Genomic DNA, 15,737 nt, shown 5'->3' with positions numbered 1-15,737 from the left:
CACAGATATTTTAGAGATCCTGGTCGTATTCTACTCAACACAGACAGAAGTGGCTCAGAAGAGGTGAAAAGAACCCGATTGAGCCAAAACCATTGGTACAGTAAGACTGTGGGATGTGTCATGAAACTGAGTCGAGCTATAAATAGACGGGGGATGAATCTGTTGAGCTGAAATGATTCAGTCAGTGTGTGTGTCTGTGGTGAAAAGACAGAATTTGTATGTATTACTGCTTGTGTTGCAAAAGTGTGTACACATACACTTAAGTCTGTGTGTCTGACCGTGTGTGTGTGTGTGTCCATATCACTGCCTGACTGAGAGCCAGGAAAGGATAATCTGCAGGATGTTTCAGCAGCACTATAGAACCACGCCAAGGGTTTTATTGCCAAAATGACATCCTGAAAGAAGTATGTGTGTGGGTGTGTGTGTGTGTGTGCAAGTGAGAAAGATTCAGAGTGCGAAATAAATGAAAGCTCTGAGTGAGCTTGAGCATGCACGAGCATTATGAACACTTCTGTTTGCGCATGCGTGCAGCTCGGCCCGCGTGTCTTTCATTTTCCTGCGTGTGCGTCTCTGCACTCCGTGTTGTGCATGAAGGAGATTAGTTCTAGCGTCTCTTATATGGAAACAACTGCGCCTGGCTTTTATCTGCCCTGCTCGGGCTTAGATCTAGTGGGCTCGCAAAGCAAGGGGATGAACCTACACTCAGCAGCACGTTTCCAGAACAGACACGCACACATATATGGATGCTAATGCTCTGATGGAGATGCTGCGCCCGTGTCTGAAAAAGTGTGCATGAGTGAACAGAAAGCCTTGTTGTACGCCCTTTTGAATATCAGTGTGTGCCGTGACGTGACTGTGCATAATGGCCTCTAGTGGCATACCCATATACCCGTCTCTGAAGCCTCTCACTGTGTGTGTGTGAAGGCTCCACTACGTGTTGCATTATCACAAAAGCAGCATTCAACTCGTTGCCTCCGCCGTTTATTTCTATCTGGCTCTGGACAGGAAGGCGTAAGATGCTGGACAGACACGCAGAGAGAGAGATAGAGTACTAAGGCCAAGCTTAAACCTCAATGATGGACCCCAAGGAGGGCACAGAGGGACACTGGGAAAGTAACCCATTGATTGACTAACTAATCAAATGACCACATGTGATTGACAGTGCAATTTCAAGAAGAACCTGGTGGCAGACTATGACCCGGGCACAACGTCATCGCAGGCTGCTTGAAAGAACACCCTTCACTCCTCGTTTCCGTGTGCTGGATGGCTCGTCTACAACATCTGCAATGGTTGTGAATGTTTCCTACATCCCCTCGGCAAGCTGCTGACTCTACATCTTCATCCACTGATGTCAGAGTAATCAGCATCGAGCCGGGAGAGGATGTACGGGGGAGAGTTTGGGTTGAGGTGAGATTGAGTTGCTTGTCTCTGCCCGGGGCGTCATCAAAGCGCTGTTTGTTATGGAAGGCGAAGCCAGAATTTTGGACAGAGTCTGTGTGCGCTCAGGCTGTCAAAAACATGGACGCGAGGCTTGAAGGCCTTCTGAATCAATTTGAATATTTTCACTCAATGAAACTCAATGACCCAGTGGTGTTTCTTTGCACCGATGCACCACATGAAAAGATCCCTTTAAGGAATGAGAAAAAGTAAGACAATGAGTATATCAGTTGCATTCATGAAAGGCAGCTTAGATACGCGTAAAACTGATGTATTACTCACTAAGGAAGTTTACGCACCAAACGCTCTTGCTGGGTCGACATGTTCAGAGCTCTTTTGTTCATTGACTCATATTTATATTTGAATCCAGTAAAAATTTGTAAATCTTCAGCCGAGCTAGTAACGTCTGTTTGAAACGCAGACTGAAAACAAATCAGCAACTAATAAATAATTGATCTCAAGACGACAAACCGCAAGGAGTTTGCCAATAAAGTTGTCACATGCTTTAGTTATTGATGAAATACCGGCAAAACGCACACCGTCCGGCCTCAGCTGCTTTTGGTAATCAGCCAGTGTTAGCATGCTAGCATACTAGCCTAAGCTTGAAAAAACTGCTAACAGCATGCTAATGTTAGCATATGACCTGGCTGTTGACTCTTGGTGTTGTTTTTTCATGCCTAGCCGGGAATGGAAAAGACTATTTGAGCAGTTCTATCAACTTGCAAATCAGATCTTGAGAAGTGGACCAACGGGCCCATAAAACAACTCAATTTCTGCCAAGTTCACTGGCTGAATGGCTGACTTTAGCCATTGCTTTGCAGCTGCTCTGCCCTGCAGTAAAAAAGACTAGTTGTCCATGACGCCCGGAGTGCCAAAATGTGTAACAGCGCCAATTCCGTGGCAACCCACGGGGCAGAATGGAGGTGGAAATGAACAAAAGATAAGGAGAGCACTGTGGGGGAAATGGAAGAGGATGTGGTGCACAGAAGAGAGGAGGAGGATGGCAGACGAGATGAAGTGAGATAGGACGGATAGAGTGGAAAAATGAATAAAGAGAGCAGCTAACAAAGAGATGGAGTGACAGAGTGAGGGAGAGAAGAAATGGATGAGATAACAGCGGCCTTCATAGCTTGTGTAAATAATTGTTTCGTCTTGATGCGCACCCGTTTTTTGAGACATTGTGAATTATAAAAAGCTTTTGAGATGTGAATTTTAAAACGATAAGCCTGTGTGCCTATTCTCTGTGAGATGTGTGTTCTCCAGAGTCCATTTTCCAATATTAGCATTTTTAGCAGTATACTACTTCAGGCTACTCCAATTGAATTGAGCTGAAAAGCAATTATTTTAAAATTGCGTTTTCTCACTCTAGAGAATATTAGAACAAACTCCGACTGTACTTCAACTCTCACAGTAATGGCGTTCACCTCCATTGACTTGCATTGAGGGGCCAATCCTCTGAATGAACGTCAACAACTCCTAGTGATGTGATATGATAAATTAGTCACTGAGTATCTTTAAATCTTAAAAATATCCCCTTTAAGATGGACTAGCAGATGTATCCACTCAAGATTTAAGTGCTCAAATGTCTGGCAAGCTGGCTAGCTCGGAGCAAAAATCTCACTCACACACACACACACACACACACACACACACACACACACACACACACATATCAAGACCCTGCTGGGCAGAGGAAAGCTGAAGACGATGATGTCATGACATAAACAATAGCTCATTCAGTTTGGCGCTGGTGGTCAGGAAGCAAGAACGTGCTTAAAGGACAACATCTGTACACACAGAGAGAGAGAGAGAGAGAGAGAGAGAGAGAGAGAGAGAGAGAGAGAGAGAGAGAGAGAGAGAGAGTAAGAAAAGGAGAGCCGACATCTTAAATCCTCAGTTCATCCTCTAACTCACAGTGAGCTGCGAAAGCAACGGGAGTCTGTGAACAAATCTAGGCTGATCATGTCGGAGGTCTGAGTGGATCTAGTCGGCATTCCGGTAGGTTTGTAAATGAAACTGGGGGGAGAGAGCTGGAGAACAGAACACATGGAAGCCTACCAGTCCATAAGTTCAGGTTACACAGCTATTTCCCATATGGTTCCTGTTTCCACCCCCCCCCCGTCAGTGGCCCTGCCCCGTCTCTCTCAACCCTCTTTAGTGCTATTAAGGCAATTAAATGTAAAAGAGTACTGTGAGCTTTACTGTGAGTCCCCCACAATCCCCGAGTCCATGCAAATGATGGACAGAGTACAAAATCTGAGCATTGTCATAAATATCAACTAGGCTATTTGAGACGAAGAGAATGATGCCTCCCCGCTGCTCGGTTCATCAATGTGATCCTTTACACTGACAGCCGTGCACAGATCTCCTGTAATTTGGCAGCTCTGAGGTTATCTCTCCCTACTGTACGAGTCCGCTTCAGGCAGAATGGTCGGGGAAAACCAAAAACCTCGGCCGCGACGTCCAAGTCTGCGTCGTGAACTCGCTGCCTCTCAGTCACTGCCAACGGGGGAAGGAACAGCTTCCTTTCAAATACAGCAATTCTGCTTCAACAATCCCACCGACTTCATAAAAATTCAAAAGCTCTGCCTGAATTATTTTGAATATTGCATTTCTGTTTGCTTGTTGCCGTTTGAGAAGGTTGTGCAGATGTAAGGTTCACGCTGAAGTACACAAAGTTATCCAACCGGGAGCCGCCAGTGTTTTCATTCCTCTCCTTTTACCAAAGAACATTTCATGTTGGTTGGTAAGGATTTGCCTGCCAACAGAGTTTACACGTATGGACGGGTGACTTCCTTTTGAACCACTAGACCCCCCACCGTACCACCCTACCCCCACTCACAGATGGGTTTCCCCATGCTCGCGCCACCTGCTGGTTAAGCCAAGGTCACAGCACATTACACTGATCTTCAGGGCAGCAGCGATGGTACACACACAAAGCCCCCGCTGCCTGGGTGGAATGCAACACACACTGGAATGTGTCATCAATGATCTGAGCATCCATACGACTGGGTTTCACATACAGTACCAGTCCGAAGATTGGACACATTTTGTCATTGTATTGAATGAGAGATTGTGTCCAAAATGTTGCACCTTTATGGTATTACAGTTCAAGGACGTGCTTGTTCTATATGGAAGGCTGTTTGTACCTTCTACAAGGACCATTTATATTTTTGTTTAACTGACCCATAGCCTTATATTACTAATCCATAGCATTAAAATTTATTTTATTCTTCCTGCACTGTTGTCTTCTCGTCCATTGTCGTACTGTGTGCTGTGCTTATAGCAATACATGCTGATTCCTGATTAATTTAAATTGAGATTGGCAAAACCCTTCGAATCGCTCACTGCTGCTTATAAACTGAAAACCCAACTGGACGGGTAAAGCTCGCAGCAATTTTCACCATTTGGATTTTTAGATAATCTTTTATTAAATTTATGATCAAATACCTTCATATAAATATATCAAGACCATAGTGTAGCTTTTAAAAATATTTACAATGTTAAATTTTTAATGTATGATCATCAGGAACGCAGATGACTAAGTGGTGATGGCACATCATACAACAGCCTGTAAGCGCCACTGTCTAATTCATCTTCAAGTTTAAAAGCTAAGAAAACCCTAAATAACTAAGGACTGAATCGGGCCTTAGTACCTGACAGAGTTGATCATGGCTCCGCAACCCTCCGTGGCTCCATGGTATCCGTTAGGGACGGCCCAGCGTCTGGCTTGGCTCAGCACAAACTCCGACCTGCTTCCTGGTATGGTCGTCCTCAGCGGGCTTCCGCCCACTCCGGCCACAGCTGCGGCTTCACGGACGTCGCTCTCTCCGCCTGTGGGGTCACCCGGGGAGTCCGGTCCGGCCTCGGCCCCTTCCAGCTCCTGAACGGTCGCCAGCTCCAGCTCCAGGGGTTCGGGGCCCTGGAACAGCGCCCTCTGCTGGATGAGCGGCGTCAGTGGCGCCTCGAAGCTCACGCAGCTGTCCGTCTCGTCCGTGAGCGACAGCACGTCCAGAGAGTCCAGGCTGCTGTAGCAGGTCCCGCCCCTCAGCAGTGCCGATTCCACGATGCGCTCGAACGTGGAGCTGAAGCCGTCTTTGTTGTCCACCCTGCACTTCTCCTCCTCCTCCTCCTCCTCCTCTGCCTGGACGTCGGCCTGCTCAACGATCTGCTCAAAGGTCGAGCTGAAACTGTCCTGGTTCTCTCTCCCGTCTCCCTCCTTCGGCACCTCTTCTTCTTCTTCTTCTTCCTCCACTCCTGCGTCGGCCTGTTCTACAGTCGTCTCAAAGTTGGAGCTGAAAGTGTCCAAGAGTGCTTGATTCGCCCCCTCATCTCCTCCCTCGTCCTCGTCCTCCGCCTCGTCCTCCTCTTGGTTGCCACCTATGCCATTTGCCATTCGTCTGTTTCAAGGTGGAGAAAGAAAAGGAAAGCACAGTGTCTCAAACTCAAACCCAAGGCAGTTTGCACAATGGGGAGACATTTCAGCTTGAATGGCCACAGTGACAATTGAAGCAAGATGAAAGATGAAAAAGCATGCCGTCCAATTGTCCAGTGGGTGAATAGCTCACTCCCCCATGTCTGTCCCACCTCCTCTATTTCCTCCCTCTTATTTGTGTGAATATGAATCTATTCTGGTGCTCTGTGTCTGCTGCTGATGGAGAGAAATCACTCATACAATTGGATTAATCAAGAAGGGAACAAGCTTGATATATGACCGCTGTATTTTTGTATCAGTGCACCAATGCATGTCTATACATTTAATAAAACCATTTTGTATTTTATCTAGAGATTTCTCACAAAGCACAGTGCTAATTAATTGACATGTGTCCCTGAGCGCCCTTCACTGCCTATCTTTGCCGGTTTGAAATTGGTTTACTGGCTCCTCCGGCGCCTCAACAGTTTATTTCCCCTTCAGTTCATTTAGTTTTTTTGTCTGTTGTCTGGTTTTGTAAAATTAAAAACGTACCATTAAGAGCATTCGACATGGCAAAGTGACACACTATTATGATATGTGAAACATAACCAGACCAAGGAAAGTTACAAAAAGGAGCACTTAGTGTGTGTGTGTGTCTGTGTGTGTGTGCATGAATGATTGACCAGATCTATACCTTTGATTATTCTTTAACGTTATACTGTTATACTCTGACACCTAAAGGTCAAAAGATCATCGCACCCTGACAGCGATAAGAGGATGACTTAGTGCACTAACCGGCCAGCTTGAGTCTCCTCCTCTTCGGTGGGCCGCTGACGCTCTTCACTTTCCTTCCGCTCCTCTTCCTCTTCTCTCCCCTCCTCCCCCGCCGAGCTCACCTCCACATTCATGCGCACTCCCCCACTCGTCCTCTCCGCCCCTCCATCTGCCCGTGGATCCCCATCTACCTTCTCCTCTTTCAACTCACCCTCTCCTCCCTCGTCCTTTACCTCCTCCCTCCCCTCTCCTTCCCTCTGCGTCTCCCGCTGTGCCTCGTCCTCTCCCTCTCTGATCTCCTCTTCTTGTTTCCCTTCCTCTATGGTGTCCTCCGCCCCCGGCTTGTCCTGCTCCACCTGGCTGTGTGTCCCTGCCGGGGGGTCCGTGGTGCTGCTGGTGGGGGCGTCGGGCTCCACTGGGGTCTCTGGTGGGGTGGGAGAGGGCAGAGCTTGCCCCTCCTGGGTCATGGTGCTCTTCACTCTTCACTGCCAGAGATGAGGACCAGACCTTCTGAGCAGCAACCCAGGGAGAACACTGCAGAGGGAAGGAGACAAGGAGCCAGAATAGAGAGGAAGACCGTCATGAAATGAAGACAAATTACCGAGAGAATATGAGTGGGGGGGGAGGGGGGGGGCTATGGCAGATACTGACGCAGCAATTTCATTATTTCTTCCTAATTGCAAGTCACAGAGGTCACCTTGAATAAAGGAACAGCATCTAGCTGTGTGTGTGTGTGTGTGTTGAAGCATATTATGTCAGGAAAGCGTTGTCCTCTGCACCAGATGATCCCGTTAAAAAAGAGCTCTGAAAGGAGGGCAGGAGAAGGCAAAGCAGCGAGCAGAGGAACACGGGCGGAGAGGGATTTGTTTAATGCAGCTCAACTGATTTCCCGTCAGAATGATCCTCGGCGAGCTCATCCGCTGTCTGTCGGTGTGGAGATTTCCCAGCTCAATAACTATCTGCTTCCCTCCCTTCTGTGCCCGCGCTTTGTGTAAACGCGCGATAGTAACCAGAGATGTAAACACGCGTCCCAGCGGCCCACTGTTACTCGCACGCGGCGGTGACCTCGGCGGGCCTCCCTCCTTCCCGACCCGGGCTGAAGGGCGAAACGCTAATCAGCAGCTCTTAATTGCGGCTCCCCGGAGTGCGAGCAACGTTGGATATGAAGGTTTTTATAAAAAATTGTATTATTTGTGCAATTTTATTTTCTTTAATAGATCTAATATGATTAACTGTGTAAAGAATGTGATTGGTGCAAAAATGATTACCTCGACTGTTAACCGTTGGTCGATCCTACTGAAATGGATCTTCCAACAATTTGGATGTTTGATTAAGCAATAAATATTCATATGAGTTTGAATCACTTAATCTTTTAGGATGAACTTTTTGAATCCGTGCATATAATGTCCACTTTGGGGACAGTGCGGGTTTTCAATCTAATCTTGTGGGCCTGCATGGACAAAGAGAGGTCAGGCTGCTTAAAGCTGCTGAAGGTCTTTCTGCTGAGGTAGAGATCATGTGATAACAGTTCCAGAACAGCTCATATTATTGGAGCTTTGGGTGAGATTGTTTAACCAAGCTATTGTTTTCAACTTTCAACCTCTTTCCTACTAATTTGGAATCTTATCAGCGCAAATACATTTTTCCCCACACAAAAATAGACATCAAACCATACTTTTAACTTATTTGAAGCATTTAACTTTATGAAAGCAAAACAGTCCTGCAATAATCCACCAGTAAGGTAAATAAAGCCTTCACGTATATGTGTTTTGATGAGGCATCAGTCGGGCCGTGGAGCATTTAGCCAAATGAATGACGCAGCTTGTATCATTTGGCAGAGTAGACTATTGGATTGTGCTATTGTTGCAGAGTGCAGCCCGTCTGAAGCCACATCACATCTCTGCTCCACTGAAGCATCCCTAGCAGGGGACTACTCGTGCAGCACAACGCACACTTGCATTCAAAGCTTTTCTGCAGGCATGCAAATGCAGGTAAGGTACCTGGTTAGGCAGAAATAATCACACAACTCTGCGGTCTCTCAGGGGAAATGTTTTCACATTGCCGTGTTATTTAGATCAAAACGTGTGTTAAAAAAAAAAAAGCGTGCTCCAGATGGAGAGGAAAGATCTGTGGAAGGGATGTGAGCCCAAACTGGATGTATGATATTGCAAGTGCCTCGGCTGAGCCCCGGAGCACAAGGACGCCACGCTGAATGTTTCATCACAGCTGCAAAGAGATGATGCAAATTGCAAAGTCAGGCCGAACGCTCACTTCTTTCAAACCGCAGGACCAACGCAATGCTGGTACTGATCTCCCGGCCTCCATCCCTGCAGTGAAGGTTATTGTTGGAGCACAGGAATAAGACTCGCTGTCATCCTCCTAGTCACATGACAGTTTGAATAAGTGAAAACTGTCTTCTGTCACTCTGAGAATCGCAGGCAGTAAGAGGAATGTAGTATAACATCAGCAAATGTGTGTTTGTGGGGGGTTTTCACATCCAAGCACAGTGTGTCTCTTCTTGCGTCCTCTAATCCCTCCCCCCCTGTGGGGAGTGTGTGGGAAACATGACTATCTCAAATGACACTGATCCCCTGGCAAATTCTTCATGTAAACTGCACATGGTCGGTGATTGGCCGACTATTTCTTTTAACTTAACTTTATTTTTTTAGAAGAAGCAGCACGGTTTTATTGCATTAAACCAGGCAGTTTGTCTCCATCTACAGATTCATCAATCACATGGCACTCAACGGTATGGGCCGCTTATGATTTATTAACATCATTTTGACACACATAGATAGGTGCGTCACATGAAATAATGATGAATTGGATAGACTTTTCATAACTCGCTTTTTCATGGATGAATGTTTTAAAAAATGTCCATCTGTCTACTGGAGCCAATGTTCCCCACTTGTACTACGGCATATGGAACCAAGTGCAATTTGCATCCATTCATGCAATTACACAGAGATGCATTTGCATACATTAGCACACAGTCAAACACGCACAAACACAAACAAAACAGGGACACATCTCCATAACTGGAAGCAGTTATGAAACCAGACAGGCAAAGTGGGAATTCTCTCTCTCCCTCTCTGCATGTCTCTCCTCTTCATCTGTTCCACATTGTGTTTGTCTGCGAGCTCACAGTCTCACTCTCCGCTCTCTCTTTTCTGCGTCTCAGCCTCTCACTTCGCAGTAATTGAGGTAAATGGGTCTTAGCCAGTAGAAATGAAAAAAAAGGAGACTACGGAAGTGAGCAGCATGAAACCCAGCTGCTGGGGAGGAAGAGGAGATGTACTCAGACACCCCACATCGACGGATTGAGATAAACACAGCGCAATGGTGTGTGTGTGTGTGTGTGCGTGCCTCTCAGTCTTTGTGTCTCTATGTATACAATGGCTATCAGGAGCGACTCCTTGCATTCTATGGCGTTATATTTGTGCCACAATCCTGAGCGCGTAATTTTAAGTTTTGAGCACAGAGAACTATATTTTAGCAAAGAAAAACATTCCGTGCGCGCAGTTTACTGAGGTGCCCTCGCCACAAACTGGTTTTCTGCGCGCAGGCAGCGGTTGCTGCGCTCGCTCCACCTCTTCACGCTGCGCTCGCTCGACGGTTCACTCACGCGCTCGCTCGAACTGCAGCAGCGTTACATTTGTGCCACAAAACCAACCAATCAGAGAATTAAAGAAGGTCCATTGTGATTGGCTGTTGGTCTCCAATCACAACGCTAGTAGAACTACCTACAGCATCGCGGAAGCTCAGCGAGTTGTTGAAGTTTGCAGCATTTGTGCTAAATGCTAATGGCCTGGATTAAAACACTTGCTGTTCTCATCATTTGCTTCGGTCATGTCTGATGGTGGCTAGTCGGACTTCTAATATCACTCGTTTTTGTCTTCTTTAGGAAGCGTTGTGATTGGAGACCAACAGCCAATCGCAATTGACCTTCTTTAATTCTCTGATTGGTTGGTTTTGTGGCACAAATGTAACGCTGCTGCAGTTCGAGCGAGCGCGTGAGTGAACCGTCGAGCGAGCGCAGCGTGAAGAGGTGGAGAGAGCGCAGCAACCGCTGCCTGCGCGCAGAAAACCAGTTTGTGGAGAGGGCACCTGAGTAAACTGCGCGCACGGAATGTTTTTCTTTGCTAAAATATAGTTCTCTGTGCTCAAAACTTAAAATTACGCGCTCAGGATTGTGGCACAAATATAACGCCATAGCATTCCACTTCTGTCGGCAGAACAGTGGGCGTCTCAAACCTTATCAATGTCCTTTAATTGTGATCAGACGGTCTGCCAATCATGTGAACGACACACAAACGCACATCTGGCGAGACGTCCATCGGGGCGTATAAACAGCCAATCCAGGGAGGATGAAGCTGGATAAAAGGCCGAGTCGCCATTAAATAGCTCTCCTCTGTCGCTTGTGCCTTTCATATCTGTCGCTATCTCTCTGCCTGTCTTCCATGTCTCAGTCAGACGTACACACACATTACACGCTCTCTCTCACACACACACACACACACACACTCACACCAGAATGCACTCATTGAGACACAAACCGTGGCGGTACTCATTGAATTGAACTGAGACACAGAGGCCGGCGGGACTGTGAGGCGATACGCAGCAGGGTTATGAATAGGCAGAGAGACACCAGAGAAAAGCTACGCAGGTACTTTAAAATAAGGGGAACACTTAAACGAGAAGGTTTTACTGGAACAGGAAGCCCACCGAGCTGTGGCATTGTATCCTATGATTCAACTTCAAATTGGCTGCTCGACATATTAAGCCATACTTGCTATGCCAAAACGTTAAAGGATTCAAAATGAATTTGGGATACGCACAGGAATCAAAGCAGCAGAGGTCAATAAATCCTGACCTGACCCCGGTACGCTTTGAAAAATGCACATGCCCACATTTACCGTAGTGCAACCAACAGTGTCAGCGTGCCTCCACAAGTACTGCTCTTCATTACTTAACACTTTCTTATCCAAGCAGAGCACCAACATGGCCAAATGTTGTTGGCAAGGACTAGAATGCAACATGGCGCAGAGTGGAGGATTACCCATGATTCCCAGAGAGTTCAATGAATAGCGAGGCTACACAAATAGGTAAGAAAATCAAGTTGCAAGTTTTCTGACACACATGTTTTTCATTACTGCCATTGATCGCTATTGGGAGCTGTGTTTAGCTGGAGAATCGTATTGAAACTACTACGCTGCCTCCAGAGGCTCCTGACAAAGTTTAAGTGGCGGAACAGCCAGCCAATTGATTCATTTGAACTGGTCTCACCTCGTTACCTTTGCACTGCTGCACGCATTCATTGTAAACAACAACAAATGGTGCATTCAGCAGGAAAAAAAGACAAGATAGAAACACAATAAACAAAATTCTTCAAACCCAGCTAAAGAAATCTGAATAGATACCCAAACAACCATGACAACCCTCTAACTTCTGTTCACAAGGAGCTAATCAGTAATCAAAATTAATTTACAGAGCAATCACTGACTACTGACGGTTGTTAATCAGATCTGAATACGAGAACCTTCCCCCCTCCTCTCCTCACTTTCTCTATCAGAGAGACATGCTCAGACAAAACACGGCGTCCTCGTACTATATACGACCTACTGACCCTGTTCATGACATGCACACTGCTGCAGCGAGGTACTGCAGCCAGCACACACACACACACACACACACACACACACACAGGGTTTAAAAGTCAGAGGCACCTTTAAAAATGCTGTTTGGTTGCAAGCGCAGATGCAGGCAGAGAGGAAGAAAGATCCTTTCCTGGTTGTTAGCCTGGGACAGGAAAGCGAGTTGGAAGTCGTCCAGGGAGTTTTCCCACAGCGTGTCTGCCTGCAAGTCACACCATCAAGACCATAGAGCCTCCAACTACACCATCAGCCTACTGGAGCGTCACGGCGAGCCTGCTCCCGAATCACCCTAATATGTCACTTCTGTGCTGTCAAGGTCAACCATCCCCTTGTAGTCCGTCACTCTGAACGCTAACATCTCAATGCATGCGCTGTAATGTGGTGATTTGTCTTGTCTGTGGTATTTTGATTTTCCACAAGCGAATTCACTGTGTTTTAAACACACACAGAAATACAGACATACAGACACGTGAAGGGAAGGAGAGCAACAAAGAATCAGGTGGAGGAGAACGCAAGAACACATTCGGTCTGGAGATGCTGCTTCTGCGTCTGGATGTCTGACACCTCGAGTTCAGGATGATTACGTAGGAGCAAGCTGAGCTGCACTTTGGGCAGGGAGAGCCCACGCTTGTATCGGGGATCCAGACCAGACATGTAAATATCTATAATTAGAGTAATGATGACTTTTCTTCGGGGACAAAAAACAAACTGCTATCAAGCACCTGCTTTAAAGAAGCCTCCCACATCCTGGGGCAAAAATAAGTGTAGTCCACAAGCTCAGTCTCACCCTGGGGAAAAGATCCCTGTTTGTTTCAATAACATTCTAAGCACTTAGATTGGTACTGTGGGAGTCCATGTTGGGCTCGTACCAATTTCTGTTCTTCTTTATTATATTTGTATTGCATATGTTGTAATTCATACCTTCAAATACGTTCAATGGGTTTAAATGTGTCTGGTTCTTTATGGTCTCCCAATATACTTAAAAAGGCATAAACAAACACCGGATAGACAAGGCTTATTCTCTCCCCCCCTCTCTCTCTCTCTCTCTCTCCCCTGTGTGCGTGTCTGTGCCCGTGTGTGTGACAGCGCGCGCGCGCGTGTGTGTGAATGTGTGCGTGTGTGTGTGTGTGTGTGTGTGAAAGTGAGGGAGAGAGTGAGAGAGCACAGCGCGAGACAGCCATGTTCTCCCAGCCTCCTCGAGCCAGTAACCATGACAACAGGACGGCTGGGAGACACGGTTCAAGCTCAATTGAGGCCGGCGCCTTTCTTTTTTTTATCCAAAATAGACGTTGGTCGCGTTTCAAGATCGAGTTGTCCTCTTTTCTCTTTCTCTTCTCGGGGTACAGAGGGGGGCTGGGGGGGGGGGGGGGGGGGGGTGTTGAAAACACACACGCACACACCTCCATAAAAGCCCACGGCCCGCGCGGTGCGTGTATCTCCAGCCCACACACAGCGGTCCTCCTGCGGGCTGTGTGAGCATTCACGCTCCCGGTTTAACGGGAAAAGCAAAGACGCCAAAAGCCTCCGCGCAGCCCGAATTACATGACGCCTCAGCGTTCTAGCACACGTACAACGTGACACATGCGAACGAAAACACTTCAAAGACGTCCGGTGACCTCGCGTCTCTTCACTCACCGGTGAAATGCGTCCAGTCAGCGGTGGTCCTCTCTCTCCCTCTGCCTCGCCACATCCACACCGGGGAATAACACTGACAGACGGGCTCTTTTGCCCCCCCCCCCCCGCCCCCTCCTCTCTCTCTCTCTCTCTCTCTCACTCACCGGTATGCGCGTGCGACCGTTGTTCGCGGCTCGCGATCACCGCGCGGAGGATCGGTGGGCGAGGGTCCCCGTGTCCCTCTCTCCTCTCCCCTCCTCTCCTCTCCTCTCCCCTCCTCTCTTCTCCGCGGAGCCTCGGTGCGTCCGAACGGCGGCTTGAGAACGTGTGTGTGACTCGGCTCCGCCGCTCGGGAGGACCGCGCATCCCTCTGTGGATGTGAGGGTCTGCGGCGGGAGATCAGCTCTGACGGTCCTCCTCTCCGACCGCCGGCGGGATGACGCCAGAGACCCGCTGTCCGAATGGCATTTAAAAGGGTTCGGCTTCGACTCTGCAGCAGGAGCCGGATGCAGGCTGAGCCCAGCGAGTCCAGTGGTTCCCAGACTGAGCTCCAGATGCTGCACGGACCCGCTGGAGGAGTTCCAGCGTGTCCTCAGAAGAGTGGGTTACTGGACTTGGCATCTATTTATTCCAACAGACACGTTGGGAAAAGCGAGTCAATAGGGGGGAAAGTTTGTGAATTGAGCAGAACAGACAGTTCATGTTATTGATTTACAGACAGTCAAATAGTCCCGTCCAAAGTCCAAAGTCCTTCAGCTGTCATATCCAGGATGCAGCATTGGTCATGCTGAAGTTTGACTTAGATAGGAATTTGGTTTCTGCAGAGGAAAACATGACCCATGAAACCGTCAATGTCCGGATGTTATTGATTCTTAGATATGCTACAAGACTAAAAAACTATTAACAAACAAATTATATAAATTCAAATTAAATCTTGAGTGTTTGAAATATTTTGTGTGAGCAATATAATCCCTGACAAATTGTGGAGTAATCAGTTTTACATGGCATGATATAGTGCCCCTTAAAATTTGGTGTGCTGTGTCAATTGCAGGTTGACGCAGCAATAACCAGCAGGACTGACCTGAATGATAACAATAGGAACAAAAGGTCACACTTTATTCGTTTTTAAATGGTAATACTGTTAGCCACGATAGCGTTAGCAATGTCACTGTTATAAGAAACTTCTGCATTTACATTACATTTCATTTAGCAGACGCTTTTATCCAAAGTGACGTACAATAAGTGCATTCAACCACAGGGATACAAACTCAGAAGAACAAGAAACAAGAAAGTGCATTTTCCTCAGATGAGCCAATTTACAATTTGCTATAGATGAGTGACGTTATAAGTACAATTTAAGTGCTACAATTTGTTAGTCTTTAGTCGAGGTAGAGTCTGAAGAGGTGTGTCTTTAGTTTGCGGCGGAAGATGTGAAGGCTCTCTGCGGTCCTGGTGTCTTCAGAGAGCAAAGAGTCGTGATCTAGTCGAGTGTTTTGCTCTCAGTGAGGAAGGGACGAGCAGTTTTGCGGATGCATCCGGATCAGTATCTACACCTGCAGCGCCGGGTTATTGCTGCTGGACGAGTGGAATGTAACTCTCAGAGGACCGACTGGCCCTTCTAGTTTGACTCCACTTTTATGTATCTTCATCAATTCTTCTATTTCCAAAAGGGCTGAGTCATTCTGGAGAAAACTGTCAATACTCCTGTCTTTGCGCTGGGACAGTAATCGCAGACCTCCCTAAAGGAAAACACCACAAATGAAACCACCGTAAAGATGACAATCACTTATGTAGGCTGGAGAACAAAGGCGGAAGGCTTTTTGGTGGCAGCTGACATTTTGTGT

The 15,737-nt window shown here is 47.2% G+C and overlaps 1 protein-coding gene across 2 annotated transcripts in view; it reads right to left on the bottom strand.

The window, feature by feature from the left end:
- The window catches only part of psd2 (pleckstrin and Sec7 domain containing 2), a 31,428-nt gene extending 17,160 nt beyond the window's left edge, over positions 1–14,268 (bottom strand). The window contains exons 1-3 of one of the 2 annotated variants that reach the window (XM_040174078.2): positions 14,058–14,268; positions 6,647–7,159; positions 5,094–5,837 (exon numbers count right to left, since the gene is read on the bottom strand). In XM_040174078.2, coding sequence (XP_040030012.2) covers positions 5,094–5,837; positions 6,647–7,092 — 1,190 coding nt within the window. In that variant the 5' untranslated portion in view covers positions 7,093–7,159; positions 14,058–14,268. Of the gene's footprint in view, positions 1–5,093; positions 5,838–6,646; positions 7,160–13,914 lie in introns of both variants that reach the window. The other variant, XM_078101534.1, reaches the window with a different exon arrangement.
- Between the last annotated feature and the right edge of the window lie 1,469 nt (positions 14,269–15,737).

The sequence above is a fragment of the Gasterosteus aculeatus genome, chromosome 4 (genome assembly GCF_964276395.1).
Source record: "Gasterosteus aculeatus chromosome 4, fGasAcu3.hap1.1, whole genome shotgun sequence".
Lineage (NCBI taxonomy): Eukaryota > Metazoa > Chordata > Actinopteri > Perciformes > Gasterosteidae > Gasterosteus > Gasterosteus aculeatus.
Note: the sequence above shows the minus strand (reverse complement) of the source record. Positions and strands in the feature narration are given on the sequence as shown.